Source organism: Balaenoptera musculus, chromosome 12, assembly GCF_009873245.2.
Source record: "Balaenoptera musculus isolate JJ_BM4_2016_0621 chromosome 12, mBalMus1.pri.v3, whole genome shotgun sequence".
Classification (NCBI taxonomy): domain Eukaryota; kingdom Metazoa; phylum Chordata; class Mammalia; order Artiodactyla; family Balaenopteridae; genus Balaenoptera; species Balaenoptera musculus.
Genome location: NC_045796.1, coordinates 51,432,999 through 51,449,932, shown reverse-complemented (window position 1 = coordinate 51,449,932; position 16,934 = coordinate 51,432,999). Strand labels below are relative to the sequence as shown.

General features: G+C 36.7%; 1 protein-coding gene across 4 annotated transcripts in view; it reads left to right on the top strand.

Annotated features, from left to right (window-relative positions):
- ARMC2 (armadillo repeat containing 2) overlaps positions 1–4,185 on the top strand; it is a 249,466-nt gene extending 245,281 nt beyond the window's left edge. For all 4 annotated transcript variants that reach the window (XM_036872252.1, XM_036872251.1, XM_036872253.1 and 1 more), the window contains one exon: positions 3,346–4,185. In XM_036872252.1, the coding sequence (XP_036728147.1) occupies positions 3,346–3,503 (158 nt within the window). In that variant the 3' untranslated portion in view covers positions 3,504–4,185. The remainder of the gene's footprint in view (positions 1–3,345) is intronic.
- Positions 4,186–16,934: the final 12,749 nt, after the last annotated feature.

Below are 16,934 nucleotides of genomic sequence, written 5' to 3'. Positions count from 1 at the left end.
TCCGTCAGGGAGCCAGGTCACCACACTGTGGAGGACCGGCTGCTTGCTGGCTCTTCTCTCCACAGTGTGGGCATCAGACCCTTACTTCTGACAGGGTTGTAGCTGTGTCTGGCCAGTTGGGTGGCACCAGGTGAAACTGATACATGAGTGAGCGTATACTTAAATTTCAATTCTTTTAAAAAAATAGCTAAAAAACAGGCCATTTTGAAAACAGGACGAGCCGTTAAATCACAAAAGTCCCACGTGGAAGTGTGAGCACTGTTTTTAGAAATAATGGGAGGGCAATTGATAAAGCAATGTAATAAGTTAACCAACTTTTTCTTGATGGGGAACTGGAAAAAGAAAGTAATGGTCCTCAATGTGGTTGGGATGTTGACAGTCTTTTAGGAAAGTGGCTTAAAAAGAATGTTTTCTGAAACTTCCTGATGTACTGCAGCTGCTTCTTATAAACTCATTAGCAATTTGTTTATCTTGAAGTTCTTAAGTGATGTGCCCTGGCACACTAGTCTACTGTGAGCTTCTCTCGGGGTTGCCTGAAAATGGTGATCAGTGTGTGCAGTTTGTTATTGTGAATGTAAACAACACTAGGTTATTTTACGTTGATCTGTGGTATGTGGAACTTAGCACCTAGGTTACATGACAGGGTAGAGGGGGACCCAGTGTTCAAGTTAGAGGATCACATCACCAAGCCCATGCCAAAGAGCCATCAGGTGCTTCTGGAACTTGTGAGGACTGTGCCTTATAATAGTCACAACAATAATCAAACCCTCAATAGCCACCTGGTGCTGAACAGCAAGCTAGGAAATGGTGCAGTGAGTAGGGGAAGCTTTTATTGATGCTGCAGGATCCTTCAACTGTAATAGGTAGAGATTGTGTTATAATGGTCACTGACAAACTTGTTTTGAGTCCTTTAATCCTTTCTAATATCTTACCTAAAATTCTAGTATTTGGAAGTATGTTGTGCACAAAGAAAGCTTAAGAATAATTGGTTATCTAAATCAGCACTTTTCACACAGTGACCAGCATCTTTAAAAAATGAAGTAGCAAAGAAACAGAGTATCAGAATGTAGTACATGGGGCTTCCCTGGTGGCGCAGTGGTTGAGAATCCGCCTGCCAATGTAGGGGACACGGGTTCGATCCCTGGTCCAGGAAGATCCCACATGCCGCAGAGCAACTAAGCCCGTGAGCCACAACTACTGAGCCCACGTGCCACAACTGCTGAAGCCCGTGCGCCTGGAGCCTGTGCTTCACAAGAGAAGCCACCGCAATGAGTAGCCCCCGCTCACCGCAACTAGAGAAAGCCCACACACAGCAACAAAGACCCAACGCAGCCAAAAATAAATAAATATATTAAAAAATATATATATAGTACATGTAGTAATATATAAATAAGTAAAATAAGTAAAGTAAAAATAAGTATTCTATTGTGAAACATTTGCTATTTGTATATGAATATTTAAGTGTGTGTATATAGTCATCATGTAATATGGACTTCTTAGGTCACAGTAAAAAGAACTTTGAAAATCATAGACCTAAATTTTTCTTGAATTAGCCTCTGCTATTCTTTGCAGTACAAGTTCCAAAATTTAATACCTAGTGCAATATGACACATTTTATGCATTTGCTGTATTTACTTTGAAACTTGAGACTGCTTTTATCTTACCTATAGGTATTTGGCCACTTTTGTTATCTTGCCTAACCCAATTTACAATTAATAGGGTCTGAGTGTAGATTAACTAATTATATGCTAAGCCTCAAGAAAAGTAACATAGTCTTGACGTTAGATTAAAAAAACCCCAAAACACCAAAATAGTGACTTGGCTAAAACCATCAAATCCAACCAAAAGCCCTGGGCAGAGGAGAGGACTGTGGGGTGCTTGGGCAACCCTCAGCCCTAAGCTGCTTGGGAAAGAAGGGCATGAAACAAGAGAATTCATTTTTAATGAAAGTTTAGTGCTCAGAAAATCTGGAGAAGAGTGAGCAGGAAGAAGATCTAGAAATTCAAAAGCACTCAGAGTCTCACAGACTCCTTTTGTTTGGAAGTAGCCCAACGGGAAGGACTTTGAAGGCATTGAACACCATCTGTATTCTCTTCCTTTCAAGGCCCTGATTATCAAATGGGTGGGGAGAGACAGGTTTGCTTACAGGGGTCTCCATGGAGAGCCTTGCTGAAGTGTGTGTGTCTGCCCAGAACTTATCTCGGAGCTGCATAGCTGTCCACTTGGCTGGAGGGGAGGAGGGTAAGGTACAGACTGGGATTCCAGACTTATCTTATCCTGGGTGGTGACACTAACACCAACAGTGCCAAAGTACACCCTGTGTACTGAAAATATTCAGGGTAGAAAATTTGATGTAAACACTAATGAAGCATTTTATGGTAGGATTTTAATTGGCCTTATGAAAAAAGTTTGCAAATTATGCAAGTAGTAATATTTGTGGTCACTTTAGGACTTAGTGGTTACCACTTAAGAAGGCCTCAGACCTAGGAAGTAGCAGAGCAACCTTCTGACTGGCAGGCCAGTGCATTGTCCTGAAGTCCTTCACATGGGGTCCAATATAAACAAAGAAAAATGCAGTGGCAGGTCGGTGCAGAAACCTCAGTAGCCATTTGTCTTCCTACTTGGGTTGGATATATTTATGACATTCACAGAATTCAGAGTGCCCTTGGATTAAGAAGCAAATCAAGGTTGTAATATTGGATTTTTTTTTTACAAGTGCTTTTCTGCATTATCCATGGACTCACTTGGGATTCTGATACTCTTTAGTATTCTCAGTCTCCCACTTTTCACTTTTATTGGTGAGAGCATAAGGTGGCAGGGGGAGGGGTTGTCTTTTCAAAGAAGTATGTCCAGCCTGCTCTGAAATGAGCAACTTGATTTTCAGTCAAGTTTACAGTGTCAAATTCAACTGTGCTACTTTCCCCAAAGATTTCCTAACTTCTTTTATATCTGTTAACCACTGAAGTAATTAACTTTTCTAATGTGCAGATGAGGAAATAAACTATTAATACTTTGTTTATTCTGAGAAATTGTGATCTGACTTTTGGATGTAGACTTACATGTAAACGTTAGGGATAAATTGAAGTAAGAGCTCAAGTCAATCTAGGATTTTTTTTTTTTTTTGAGAAGATTATTATCTTTTTTAAATTAAGAGACTAACCTATACTTATTTAAAATTTTTTGTAAAGAACAGAAAAGAGTTAAAGAATTACTCCCATGAAAAAAAGCCTTGTTGGAATTAGAGATGACCCAGGATGAGTTTAACTCATGCCATCAAAAATTAAACTTTATTCAGTAGGATTATGTTTCTAAATAATTGCTGTAATGTTAATTTTTCTGATACAGATGAAGAACTAGCACTGAATGGGAGTTTTGACCAAGACCTAAAAAACTATCACAAACTCCATTGGGAAACAGAATTCAAACCGGTGGCACAGCAGCTTCTAAACCGAATTCAGAGTCATCACACCTTCCTGGAACCCCTGCCTGTTCCTTCTTTCTAACATGATGCAGATAAACAACAGAAACAGGAAGTCAGGTCTCCTTCATTCTTAAGAAGTGGCAACATATGTGAACTTTTTTTCGGTATTAACAAATATTGAAAGTTTTTCAGGTACTGATTTTAGTGAGTAGTCTTAGTATTTTAAAAGAAATAAGCATTTCTTCTTGTTAGATAGTATGGAAAAATGAATATACATGTTGTACTTTCTGCTATGAGAAATGTAAGATGAAAATATATGCATGGGATTTCTAAGTAAATGACTTTTTCTTCTATTCTCTATTAAATAATTTAGTTTTAGTCTTAAAATCCTGACTTAACAATTCTAGAATTTAAGTGCTTGTCAGTTCAGTAAATGAACTGTGCAATGAAGACTGTTAGGTTTTGTGTATAGAAAGAATGGTGGTCAACACTATTAGGAATACATTACTACATAAGCATCTGCACTAATTCTTACAGCATCTAATAATAATTTTCTGGTTAGGTACCAGTATTTTTCTCGTTGTCATATTAAGAGAAGGGGTAAGCAGAAACGTTTAGAGAAGATTGCTAGGGGCCATCTACTCTTTACTAAATAAGTAAAATAGATGGAAAAAGGAGTATTTTACCTTTTTATTTTCATTTGAAGTAAAATGAGTAGACCAGACAGTTCTTCTACTTATAACTCTCTGTGACTAGGGAGGTGATATAATGTACTAGAAAGAGTGTAGGCTTAAGTGTATGGCAGATCTCAGTTTGAATCCTAGCTCTCTCCTGCTTGGGCCTTGGGCAAGTAACTTGACTTTTTTAGCTTCAACTGTAAAATGGCATTAATATCTATTTTAATATCGTGTAGTTTAGGGAAAAAAAACAAAATGGGCAAATTGTCCAGTACAGTGACTGATGTATAGTAGGTGCTCAATAAATTATGATGGTAATTAGTTTATTAGTTTGCCACTCTTTGTAGGATAAGTTTGGCCTTTGAATAAATGATAAAAACCAAAGAAATTGAGATAACCGTTGTTATCCCATATTAGCCAAAGGCGATTTGGAAATAAAAGTAGATTTACTACTCTGTAGGGTGAGAGATGAGCCATTAATAACCAAAAAGCTCACCTCTCACGCTAACAAAATACCAAGACTAATGGGATGAAGGCAGGCATCCCAGACTAGATGGGCTCTTAAAATCTATTAGAAAAAAACCTAAATTTCCAGGAACAAATAGACTTACCAAGGGCTCCTCTAGTTTGGGGCTCATCCCTGGTTGGGGCTCAGCAAAACCCTCTGGAGACACTCACCTTATCCTTAAGTCTTTCATCCATAATTGTATGCTAGTAGATTCACTCCAATAGTTGAAATCATTTTTAAAAAGTCTGACAGGCTAATCTCTCAAAAATATTTGAAGATCTAAGTCTTTATTTTAACCATAGCAGGCTATATATTCTACTTTCAGTGAAAAAGATAAAACTCTCTTCCCCCTAAAATAGCACCCTCTGTATTTATAACTAATATAATAACTCATAGTGGAATACCACTGTACCTGTTCTCCATATTATACTCAGACTCATGTGCAAGCTGGACCATTTGGAACCATCTACCTGCCTTAAAAAAAAAATTATGGTGAAAAACACATAAAATTTACCATCTTAACTATTTTTTTTTAATTTAAAAAGAAAATTTTTTTGGGGGGTGGTGTGCTGTGTGGCATGTAGGATCTTAGTTCCCCAACCAGGGGTTGAACCCACATCCCCTGTGGAGGAAGTGTGGAGTCTTAACCACTAGACCGCCAGGGAAGTCCCCATCTTAACTATTTTTAAATGTACAGTTCAGTAGTGTTAAGTTTATACACATTGTTCTGCAACAGTTCTCCAGAACTTTTTCATCTTGCAAAACTAAAACTCTATAATCCATTAAACAACTCTCCATTTCCTCCTCTCCCCAGGCCCTAGAAACCACCATTCTACTTTGTTTCCATGAATTTGATTTGACTAGTTTAGATATTTCATACAGCATTTGTCTTTTTGTGACTGGCTTATTTTACTTAGCCATAAGGTCCTCAAAGTTCATCCATGTTGTGGCATGTGATGGGATTTCCTTCCTTTTTAAGGCTGAATAATATTTCCTTGTATGTGTATATCACACTTTTTTGTCCATTCATTCATCAAAGGACATTTGGGTTGCTTCTCAGGGCTATTGTGAATAATGCGACTATGAACATGGGTGTGTAAATACATCTTTGAGATCCTGCTTTCAATTCCTTTGGGTGTATACCCAGAAACGGAATTACTGGATCATATAGTAGTAATATTTTTAATTTTTTGAGGAATCTCTATACTGATTTCCACAGAGGCTGCGCCATTTCACATCACCAACAGTGCACAAGGGTTCCCATTTCTTTACATCTTCTCCAAAACTTGCCATTTTCTGTTTTTTGTTTGTTTGTTTTGTTTTTGCTTTTTGGGTTTTTTTGATAGTAGCCATCCTAATGGTTGTGAAATGGTATCTCATTGTGGTTTTGATTTGCATTTCTCTAATAATTAGTGATATTGAGTATCTTTTCATATGGTTTTTGGCCACATATATCATCTTTGGAGAAATGTCTATTCAAGTCCTTTGCCCATTTTTATTTATTTATTTTGAAAAATAATTATTTTAAAATTTTTATTGAAATATAGTTGCTTTACAATGTTGTGTTAGTTTCAGGTTTACAGCAAAGTGATTCAGATATATATATATAATACACACACACACACACACACATACATACATTTGTTAGATTCATTTTCAGTATAGGTTATTACAAGATACTGAGTACAGTTCCCTGTGCTATACAGTAGGTCCTTGTTATCTATTTTATATGTAGTAGTGTGTATATGTTAATCCCAAACTCCTAATTTATCCCTCTCCCGCCCCGCTTTCCCCTTTGGTAAGCATAAGTTTGCTTTCTGTGTCTGTGAGTCTATATCTGTTTGTAAGTAAGTTCATTCATATCATTTTTTTAGATTCCACATATAAGTAGGTGATATCATTATATTTATCTTTGTCTGACTTACTTCACTTAGTGTGATAACCTCTAGGTCCATCCATGTTGCTGTAAATGGCATTATTTCATTCTTTTTTATGACTGAGTAATATTCCATTGTGTATATATACCACATCTTCTTTTTCCATTCATCTGTCAGCGGACACTTAGGTTGCTTCCATATCTTGGATATTGTAAATAGTGCTGCTATGAACATTGGGGTGCGTGTATCTTTTTGAATTATAGCTTTCTCCAAATATATGCCCAGGAGTGGGATTGCTGGGTCATATGGTAGCTCTATTTTTAGTTTTTTTAAGGAACCTCCATACTGTTCTCCATAGTGGCTGCACCAATTTACATTCCCACCAACAGTGTAGGAGGGTTCCCTTTTCTCCACATCCTCTCCAGCATTTATTATTTGTACACTTTTTGATGATGGCCATTCTGATCGGAGTGAGGTGATACCTCATTGTAGTTTTGATTTGCATTTCTCTAATAATTAGTGATATTGAGCATCTTTTCATGTGCCTATTGGCCATCTGTATGTCTTCTTTGGAGAAATGTCTGTTTAGATCTTCTGCCCATTTTTTGATTGGACTGTTTATTTTTTTGATATTAAGGTGTATGAGCTGTTTGTATATTTTGGAAATTAATCTCTTGTCGGTCACATTTGCAAGTATTTTCTCCCATTCTGTAGGTTGTCTTTTTGTTTTGTTTATGATTTCCTTTGCTGTGCAAAAGCTTTTAAGTTTAATTAGGTCCTGTTTGTTTATTTTGGTTTTTATTTCCATTACTCTAAGAGAGGGATCCAAAAAACTATTGCTGTGATTTATGGTAAAGAGTGTTCTGCCTAAGTTTTCCTGTAGAAGTTTTATAGTATCCAGTCTTACATTTAGGTCTGACAGTACGTCTTTAATCCATTTTGAGTTTATTTTTGTATATGGTATTAGAGAATGTTCTAATTTCATTCTTTTACATGTATCTGTCCAGTTTTCCCAGCACCACTTGTTGAAGAGACCGTCTCTTCTCCACTGTATATTCTTGCCTCCTTTGTCATATGTTAATTGACCGTAGATGTGTGGGTTTATTTCTGGGCTTTCCATTGATCTGTTCCATTGATCTATATGCCTGTTTTTGTGCCTGTACCATACTGTTTTGATTAATGTAGCTTTGTAGTATAGTCTGAAGTCAGGGAGTGTGATTCCTCCAGCTCCATTTTTCTTTCTCAAGATGGCTTCGGCTCTTGGGGTCTTTTGTGTTCACATACAAATTTTAAAAAATTTTGTTCTAGTTCTGTGAAAAATGTAATTTGACAGGGATTGCATTGAATCTATAGATTGCCTTGGATCGTATGGTCATTTTAATAATATTGATTCTTTCAACCCAAGAACATGGTATATCTTTCCATCTGTTTGTGTCATCTTCAGTTTCTTTCATCAGCATCTTATAGTTTATGGAGTACATGGTCTTATAGTTTATGGTCTTGTACTTTGACAGAGAAAGCAAAAGCTTTACAGACAAGCAAAAGCTAAAAGAATTCAACACCACCAAACCAGCTTTACAACAAATGCTAAAGGAACTTCTTTAGGCAGAGAAGAAAAGACCACATCTAGAAACAAGAAAATTATGAAATGGAAAAGCTCACCGGTAAAGGCAAACATACAGTAAAGATAGGAAATCATCCACACACAAACTAGTAGGGAAGTTAAAAGACAAAAGTAGTAAAATCATCTGTATCCACAATAAGCGGTTAAGAGATGTGCAAAACAATTAGATGTAAAATATATCAAAACCAGTAATCATGAGGGGAGGAGAGTACAAATGCAACTATTTAAAATGTATTTGAAACTAAGAGATCAGCAACTAAGACAATCATGTATATATACAGACTGCTATACCAAAACCTCATGGTAACCACAAATCAAAAATCTATACACACAAAAAAGAAAAAGGAATCAAAGCATAATACTAAAGATAGTCATCAAATAACAAGAGAAGAGGACAAAAGAAGAAGGAAAGAAAAAAGGCCTACAAAAACAATCCAAAACAATTAACAAAATGGCAGTAAAAACATTCATAATGATAATTACCTTAAATGTAAATTGATTAAATGCCTCCAACCAAAAGACATAGACTAGCTGAATGGATACAAAACCAAGAACCATATATATTGCTGTCTACAAGAGAGCCACTTCAGATCTAGAGACACATACAGGCTGAAAGTAAGAAGATGGAAAAAGGTATTCCATGCAAATGGAAATCAAAAGAAAGCTGGAGTAGCAAAACTCATATCAGACAAAACAGACTTTAAAATAAAGACTGTTACAAGAGACAAAGAAGGACACTACATAATGATCAAGGGATCAAGCCAAGAAGAAGATATAACAATTGTAAACATATATGCACCCAATGTAGGAACACCCCAATATATAAGACAAATACTAAGAGCCATAAAAGGAGAAATCAACAGTAACACAATAGTGGGGACTTTAAACACCCCACTTATATCAAGGGACAGATCAACCAGACAGAAAATCAGTAAGCACAGGCTTTATATGACACATTATACCAGATGGACTTAACTGATTAATTTATAGAGCATTTTGTCTGAAAGCAGCAGAATACACATTCTTTTCAAGTGCACATGGAACATTCTCCAGGATAGATCACATACTCAGCCACAAAGCAGGCCTTGGTCAATTTAAGAAAATTGAAATTATATCAAGCATCTTTTCTGACCACAACACTATGAGATTAGAAATCAGCTACAAGGGAAAAACTGTAAAAAACTCAACCATGCGGAAGCTAAAACAATATGCTGCTGAACAACCAATCAATCACTGAGTAAATCAAAGAGGAAAAAAAAAAATGCCTGGAGACAGATGACAATGAAAACATGATGATCCAAACCTATGGGATGCAGCAAAGCAGTTCTAAGAGGGAAGTGTATAGCAATACAAGCTTACCTCAAGAAACAAGAAAAATCTCAAACAACCTAACCTTACACCTAAAGCAACTAGATAAAGAAACAAACAAAACCCAAAGTAGTAGAAGGAAAGAAATCATTAAGATCAGAGAGAAATAAATGAAATAGAGACACACACACACAAAAATATCAATGAAACTAAAAGCTGGCTCTTTGAAAAGATAAACAAAATGATAACCTTTAGCCAGACTCACCAAGAATAAAAAGAGGGCCCAAATCAATAAAATCAGAAATGAAAAAGAAGTTACAACAGACTCCACAGAAATACCATACCACAGAATACCAGAAGGACCATAAGAGACTACTATGAGTAACTCTACACCAATAAAATGGACAACCTAGAAGAAATGGACAAAATTCTTAGAAAGGTAGTCTCCCAAGACTGAACGAGGAAGAAATAGAAAACATGAACAGATCAGTTACCAGTACTGACATTGAATCAGCATCAGCATGAATTTTAAGACTTCCAATAAACAAAGTCCAGGACCAGATGGCTTCACAGGTGAATTCTACCAAACATTTAGAGAAGAGTTAACACCTATTCTTCTGAAACTATTCCAAAAAATTGCAGAGGACAGAACACTTCCAAACTCACTCTTTTGCCCAGCATCACCCTGATGACAGACAAAGATATCACAAAAAAGAAAACTACAGGCCGATATCACTGACAAACATAGATGCAAAAATCCTCAACAAAAACTAGCAAACTGACTCCAACAATACATTAAAAGGATCATACACCATGATCAAGTGGGTTTTATCCCAGGGATGCAAGGATTTTTCAATATCTGCAAATCAATCAGTGTGATACACCACATTAACAAACTGAAGATAAAAATCATATGATCATCTCAATAGATGCAGAAAAAGCTTGGGATAAAATTCAACATCCATTTATAATAAAAACTCTCCAGAAAGTGGGCACAGAGGGAACATACTTCAACGTAACAAAGGCCATATATGACAAACCCACAGCTAACATCATACTCAACAGTAAAAACCTGAAAGCATTTCCTCTAAGATCAGGAACAAGGAAAGGATGCCCACTCTCACCACTTTTATTCAACATAGTTTTGGAAGTCCTCATCATAGCAATCAGAGAAGAAAAAGAATTAAAAGGAATCCAAATTGGAAAAGAAGTAGTATGATTATCACTGTTTGCAGATGACATGATACTATACATAGAAAATCCTAGATGCCACCAGAAAACTACTAGACCTCATCAATAAATTCAGTAAATTTGCAGGATACAAAATTAATATACAGAAATCTGTTGCTTTTCCATACACTGACAATGAAATATCAGACAAAGAAGTTAAGGAAACAATCCCATTTACGATCGCATCAAAAAGAATAATATACCTAGGAATAAACCTACCTAAGGAGGCAAAAGACCTGTACTCTGAAAACTATAAGATGCCCATTTTTTAATCAGGCTATTTGTGGGGTTTTTTTGGTTTGTTTTGTTGTTTTTTGGTGGTAGTTGTTGAGTTAAAGGAGTTATTTATATATTTGGATATTAAGCCTTTGTCAGATACATGATTTACAAATATTTTCTCCCATTCTGTAGGTTACCTTTTTACTGTTGATTGTGCCCTTTGATGCACAGAAGTAAGTTTGATGTAGTTCCATTTGTCTATATTTTCTGTTGCCTTTTGGTCTTATGTCGGATAAATCATTGCCAAATCCAGTGCCCTGAAGCTTTGTCCCCTATGTTTTCTTCTAGGAGTTTTAAAGTTTTAGTTTTTACATTTAGGTCTTTAATCCATTTTAGTTTTTGTGTATGGTTGTAAGGTAAATGTCTAACTTCATTTTTTTTGCATGTGGATATCCAGTTTTCCCAGAACCATTTGTTGAAAAGACAGTCCTTTCCTCATTGAATGGTCCTTTTCCATTTATTGTGTCTCCTTTAGTTTTTTATAGTAATGTTTTGTAGTTTTCGGTTTCAAGTCTTTAAACTCCTTTGGTTAAATTTATTTCTAAGTATTTTATTCTTTTGATGCTTTCATAACTGGAATTGTTGCCTTAGTTTCCTTATTAGATTGCTCATTGTTAGTGTATAAAAATGCAACTGATTTTGTGTGTTGATTTTGTATCTTGCAACTTTGCTGAATATTTTAGTTCCAACAGGTTTTTAAATTTAATTTAATTTTTATTGTGTGTGTGTGTGTGAGGGGGGAATCTTTAGGGTTTTCTATATATAAGATCATGTCATTTGCAAACAGAGATAATTGTACATTTCCTTTCTAACTGGGACATCTTTTTCTTGCCTAATTGCTCTGGCTAGGACTTCTGGTACTATGAGTGGTGCGAGTAGGCATCCTTGTTTTGTTCCTGATCTTAGAGGAAAAGCTTTGTCTTTCACAGAATATGATGTTAGCTATGGGCTTTTCACATATGGCCTTTATTACATTGAGATCGTTTCCTTCTACTCCTAGTTTGTTGAGTATTTTTTATCACGAAAGGGTGTTGAATTATGCCAAATGATTTTTCTGCATCAATTGATATGATCATGTGTTTTTCCCCCCTTCATTCTGTTAACATGGTGTATTACACTGATCAATTTTTATATGTTGAATCATCCTTGCATTTCAGGAATATATCTTCATTTTTTAAATGTGCCATTGAATTCTCTTTACTAGTATTAAGGATTTTTGCAACAGTATTCATCAGAGATATTGGTCTGTAGTTTTCTTGTAGCCGCTTTGTCTGGCTTTGGTTTCAAGGTAGTGCTGACCTCATAGAATGAGTTTGGAAGTGTTCCCTCTTCAATTTTTTTGGATGAGTTTGGTGTTGACCTTCTTTAAATGTTTGGTATAATTTTTCCGTGAAACCATTTGGTCCTGGGCTTTGTTGAGAGTTTTTGATTACTGATTCCAATCTCCATACTAGTTATAGGTCTGTTCAGATTTTCTGTTTCTTCATGATTCAGTCTTGGTAGGTTGTGTGTTTCTAAGTTATCCAATTTGTGTATTGGGTTGGCCAAAAGTTTCATTCGTTTTTTTCCATAAGATGACTCTAGTAGCACTTAGTTGTTTTTAACGTCATTCGAACCAATTTTGTTAGATTGTATGTGACAGCTGTCATATTGGCATGCATTTAAAAAAAGACTTATCAAAATTGGTGAATTTTTGCGTAGCCATTTAATGTTGAAGATGGAAGAAAAAAAACATTTTTGGCATATTATGCTTTATTATTTCAAGAAAGGTAAAAACACAACTGAAACGCACAAAAAGATTTGTTCACTTTATAGAGAAGGTGCTGTGACTGATTGAATGTGTCAGAAGTTGTTTGCGAAGTTTCGTGCTGGAGATTTCTCGCTGGACGATGCTCCACGGTCGGGTAGACCAGTTGAAGTTGATAGCGATCAAATTGAAACAGTAATTGAGAACAATGAATGTTATACCTGGTGGGAGATAGCCGACATACTCAAAATATCCAGATCAAGCACTGAAAATCATTTGCACCAGCTTGGTTATGTGAATTGCTTTGATGTTTGGGTTCCACATGAGTTAAGCGAAAAAAACCTTCTTGACCATATTTCTGCATGTGATTCTCTGCTGAAATGTAATGAAAACATTCTGTTTTTAAAACAAATTGTGACAGGCAATGAAAAGTGGATACTGTACAACAATGTGTAACAGAAGAGATTGTGAGGCAAGTGAAATGAACCACCACCAAACCACACCAAAGGCTGATCTTCATCCAAAGAAGGTGATTTGTGTATATGGTGGGATTGGAAGGGAGTCCTCTATTATGAGCTCCTTCCAGAAAACCAAACGATTAATTCTAACAGTACTGCTCCCAACTAAACCAACTGAAAGCGTCACTTGACGAAAAGCGTCCAGAATTAGTCAACAGGAAACGCGTAATCTTCCATCAGGATAACGCAAGACTGCATGTTTCTTTGATGCCCAGGCAAAAACTGTTACAGCTTGGCTGGGAAGTTCTGATTCGTCTGCTGTATTCACCAGACATTGCACCTTTGGACTTCCATTATTTGCTCTTTACAAAATTCTCTTAATGGAAAAAATTTCAATTTTTTGAAATTTTGGACTCTAAAAGGCACCTGGAACAGTTCTTTGCTCAAAAAGATAAAAGTTGGGCTTCCCTGGTGGCACAGTGGTTAAGAATCCGCCTGCCAACGCAGGGGACACGGGATCGAGCCCTGGTCCGGGAAGATCCCACATGCTGCGGAGCAGCGAAGCCCGTGTGCCACAACTACTGAGCCTGCGCTCTAGAGCCTGCGAGCCACAACTACTGAAGCCCACACGCCTAGAGCCCGCGCTCTGCAACAAGAGAAGCCACCGCAATGAGAAGCCTGCGCACCGCAATGAAGAGTAGCCCCCCCTCGCCACAACTAGAGAAAGCCTGCACACAGCAACAAAGACCCAACTCAGCCAAAAATAAATAAATAAATAAATAATTTAAAAAATATATTAAAAAAAGATTACAAAGTTTTGGGAAGATGGAATTATGAAGTTGCCTGAAAAATGGCAGAAGGAAGTGGAACAAAAGGGTGAGTACGGGCTTCCCTGGTGGCGCAGTGGTTGAGAATCTGCCTGCCAATGCAGGGGACACGGGTTCGAGCCCTGATCTGGGAAGATCCCACATGCCGTGGAGCAACTAGGCCCGTGAGCCACAACTACTGAGCCTGCGCGTCTGGAGCCTGTTTCTGCAAGAGGCCGTGATAGTGAGGGGCCCGTGCACCGCGATGAAGAGTGGCCCCCACTTGCCGCAACTAAAGAAAAGTCCTCGCACAGAAACAAAGACCCACACAGCCAAAAATAAATTAAAAAAAAAAAAAGGGTGAATACATGGTTCAATAAAGTTCTTGGTAAAAATGAAAAATGTGTCTTTTATTTTTACTTAAAAAACCGAAGGCACTTTTTGGCCCACCCAATACATAATAGTCTCTATCCTTTTTTTTTTTACATTGGTTGTTAATGTCCCATTTTTCATTTCTGATTTTATATATTTGATTCTTCTTTTTTTCTTAATCCAGTTAAAGGTTTGTCAATTTTGTTGATCTTTTCAAACAACTCTGTTTTGTTTTGTTGTTTCTATTGTTTTCTGTTGTCTGTTTTATTTACCTCTGCTCTATGTTTCCTTCCTTCTGCTAGCTCTGGGTTTGGATTGTTCTTTGTCTAGTTCCTTGACGTGTGAAGTTAGGTTGTTGATTTGAGATCTTTTTTGCTTTTTTAATGTAAGAGTTTGTAGCTCTAAACTTCCCTCTTAGTACTGCATCCATAAGTTTTGGTGTGTTCTGTTTTTAATTTATCTCGAGATATTTTCTAATTCCATTTGTGATTTCTCCTTTGCAATGGCTTTTTAAGAATGTGTTGTTTAATTTCTCCATACTTGTGGGCTTTCCAGTTTTTCTTTCTGCAATCGATTACTAGTTTCATTCCATTATGGTCAGAAAAGATACTTTGTATGATTTCAATCTTTTAAATTTGTTAAGACTTGTTTTGTGGCTTAATATGTGGTCAGTCCTGGAGAATGTTCCATGTGCACTTGAGAAGAATGTATATTCTTCTGTTGTTTAAGTGTTCTATATATGTCTGATAGATCCAACTAATCTATAGTGTTGTTCAAGTCCTCTGTTTCCTTATTTATCTTCTGTTGGTTCTATTCATTTTTGGAAGTGGGTATTGAATCTCCTACTATTATTGTGTTGCTATCTATTTCTCTATTCAATTCTATTAACATTTGCTTCATATATTTAGGTATTTGGTGCCTATATGTTTATAATTGTTATAGCTTCCTGGTGAATTGACCCTTTTGTCTGATATTCATATAGCCACCTCTGCTCTCTTTTGGTTACCATTTGCATGGAATATCTTTTACCAGCCTTTCACTCTCAGTCTATATGTGTCCTTAGATCTAAAGTTAGTTTCTTATAGACAGCATATAGTTGAACTCCCTCTTTTTTTATTTTTATCCATTTGGCCAATCTATGTCTTTTGATTGGGGGATTCAATACATTTACATTTGATGTAATTACTGACAGGGAAGGACTTACTATTGCCATTTTGTAATGTTTTCTGCAAGTTTTGTAGCTTTTTTGTACCTCATTTCCCCTCTTCCTCCTTTGTGTTTCATTGACTTTTTTTTTTTTGTAGTGACATGCTTTGATTTCCTTCTCACTTCTTTTTGTGTAAATTCTAAAGAGATTTTCTTCGTGGTTACCATGGGGATTATGTTTAAAAATGTTAAAGTTATAAGAATATTTTAAGCTGATTAGAACTTGATTTGCATACAAAACTCCATTCCTTTACAGTTCTGCCCACTCCCCACTGTTATTGATGTCCCCCTAACTCCCTTAGGCTCTCTTCACTTTTCTTCACTTCTCTTTTTGTCCCTCTGACTTGATAATATCAAATAACCTCCAAGGTTATTAATAGTAACTCCAAAGTTATTGATAATATCAGTAACTCTTCAAGGTCACTGATTAATTCTTCTCTCTGATCAAACCTCCGGTTGAACTCTAGTTTTTTTTTTCCCTTAATTCAGTTATTGTATTCTTCAGCTCCAGAATTTGATTCTTCTTTATTCTGTCTCTTTAGTGACATTCTCATTTTGTTCATGCATCATTTTCCTGGTTTGTCAGTCTTGTTCTTTTTTAGTTCATTGAGCATCTTTAAGACAACTGTTTACCATTCTTTGTTAGGTAAATCAGATTTCCGCATTGCTTTAGGGTTGGTTTCTCTAGATTTGTTTCTTAGATTTTGCCACATTCTTCTGTTTATTATATATCTTGTGAACTTTGTTGAGATTTGGGCATTTGAAAAATAGCGACTTCCAGGACGTATCTTCTTTGGGAATGTGTGTATGCTTTTATTACAAGATATATATCTGCTTTTAACTGTCTTAATTTCCCTAAGAGGCTTGTCTCTTTCTTCTCAGGAGCTTCCTGTTCCAATTTCTGTTTTATTCCTGGCTGTACTCTCTTGGATCTCCTGCACCTGCCTACAGAACCTGTAGACTCCCTGCTGCTCTAATGCACCTCTATGCTCACTTCTGTCTTCAGTGGCCCACAACCAGCATCCAAACCATGCTACCACTCCCACTAGTGCTCAAGTCAGGTGAGACACAATTCAGTCCCTCAAAACAGCCCCCAGACAAGCCTGAATATTGGGCACAAGTTCACATTTTTCCTTTCTGTCCCGAGGGAGGAGCCACGAATTGGGGGTTTCCTCTCAATTGCATCATGCTGTGCCAGGCCAAAGGAAGGGCTAGGACAAGCAAAATGCCCCAAATTTTCTTAACCTTTTGGCGCAGCCTTCTCCTGGTTTGTGTTTGCCTGAGCTATAGCTTCCCAAGGGGTTTCTAGAGTTCTCACAATGTATTTTGGTCCTTATATGTTGTTAGCTCAGTGTCTCCATGGGGAACAAGGACCTGGAGCTTCATTGGTGATGTCACTCACCGTCTACCTGCCTTTTGCT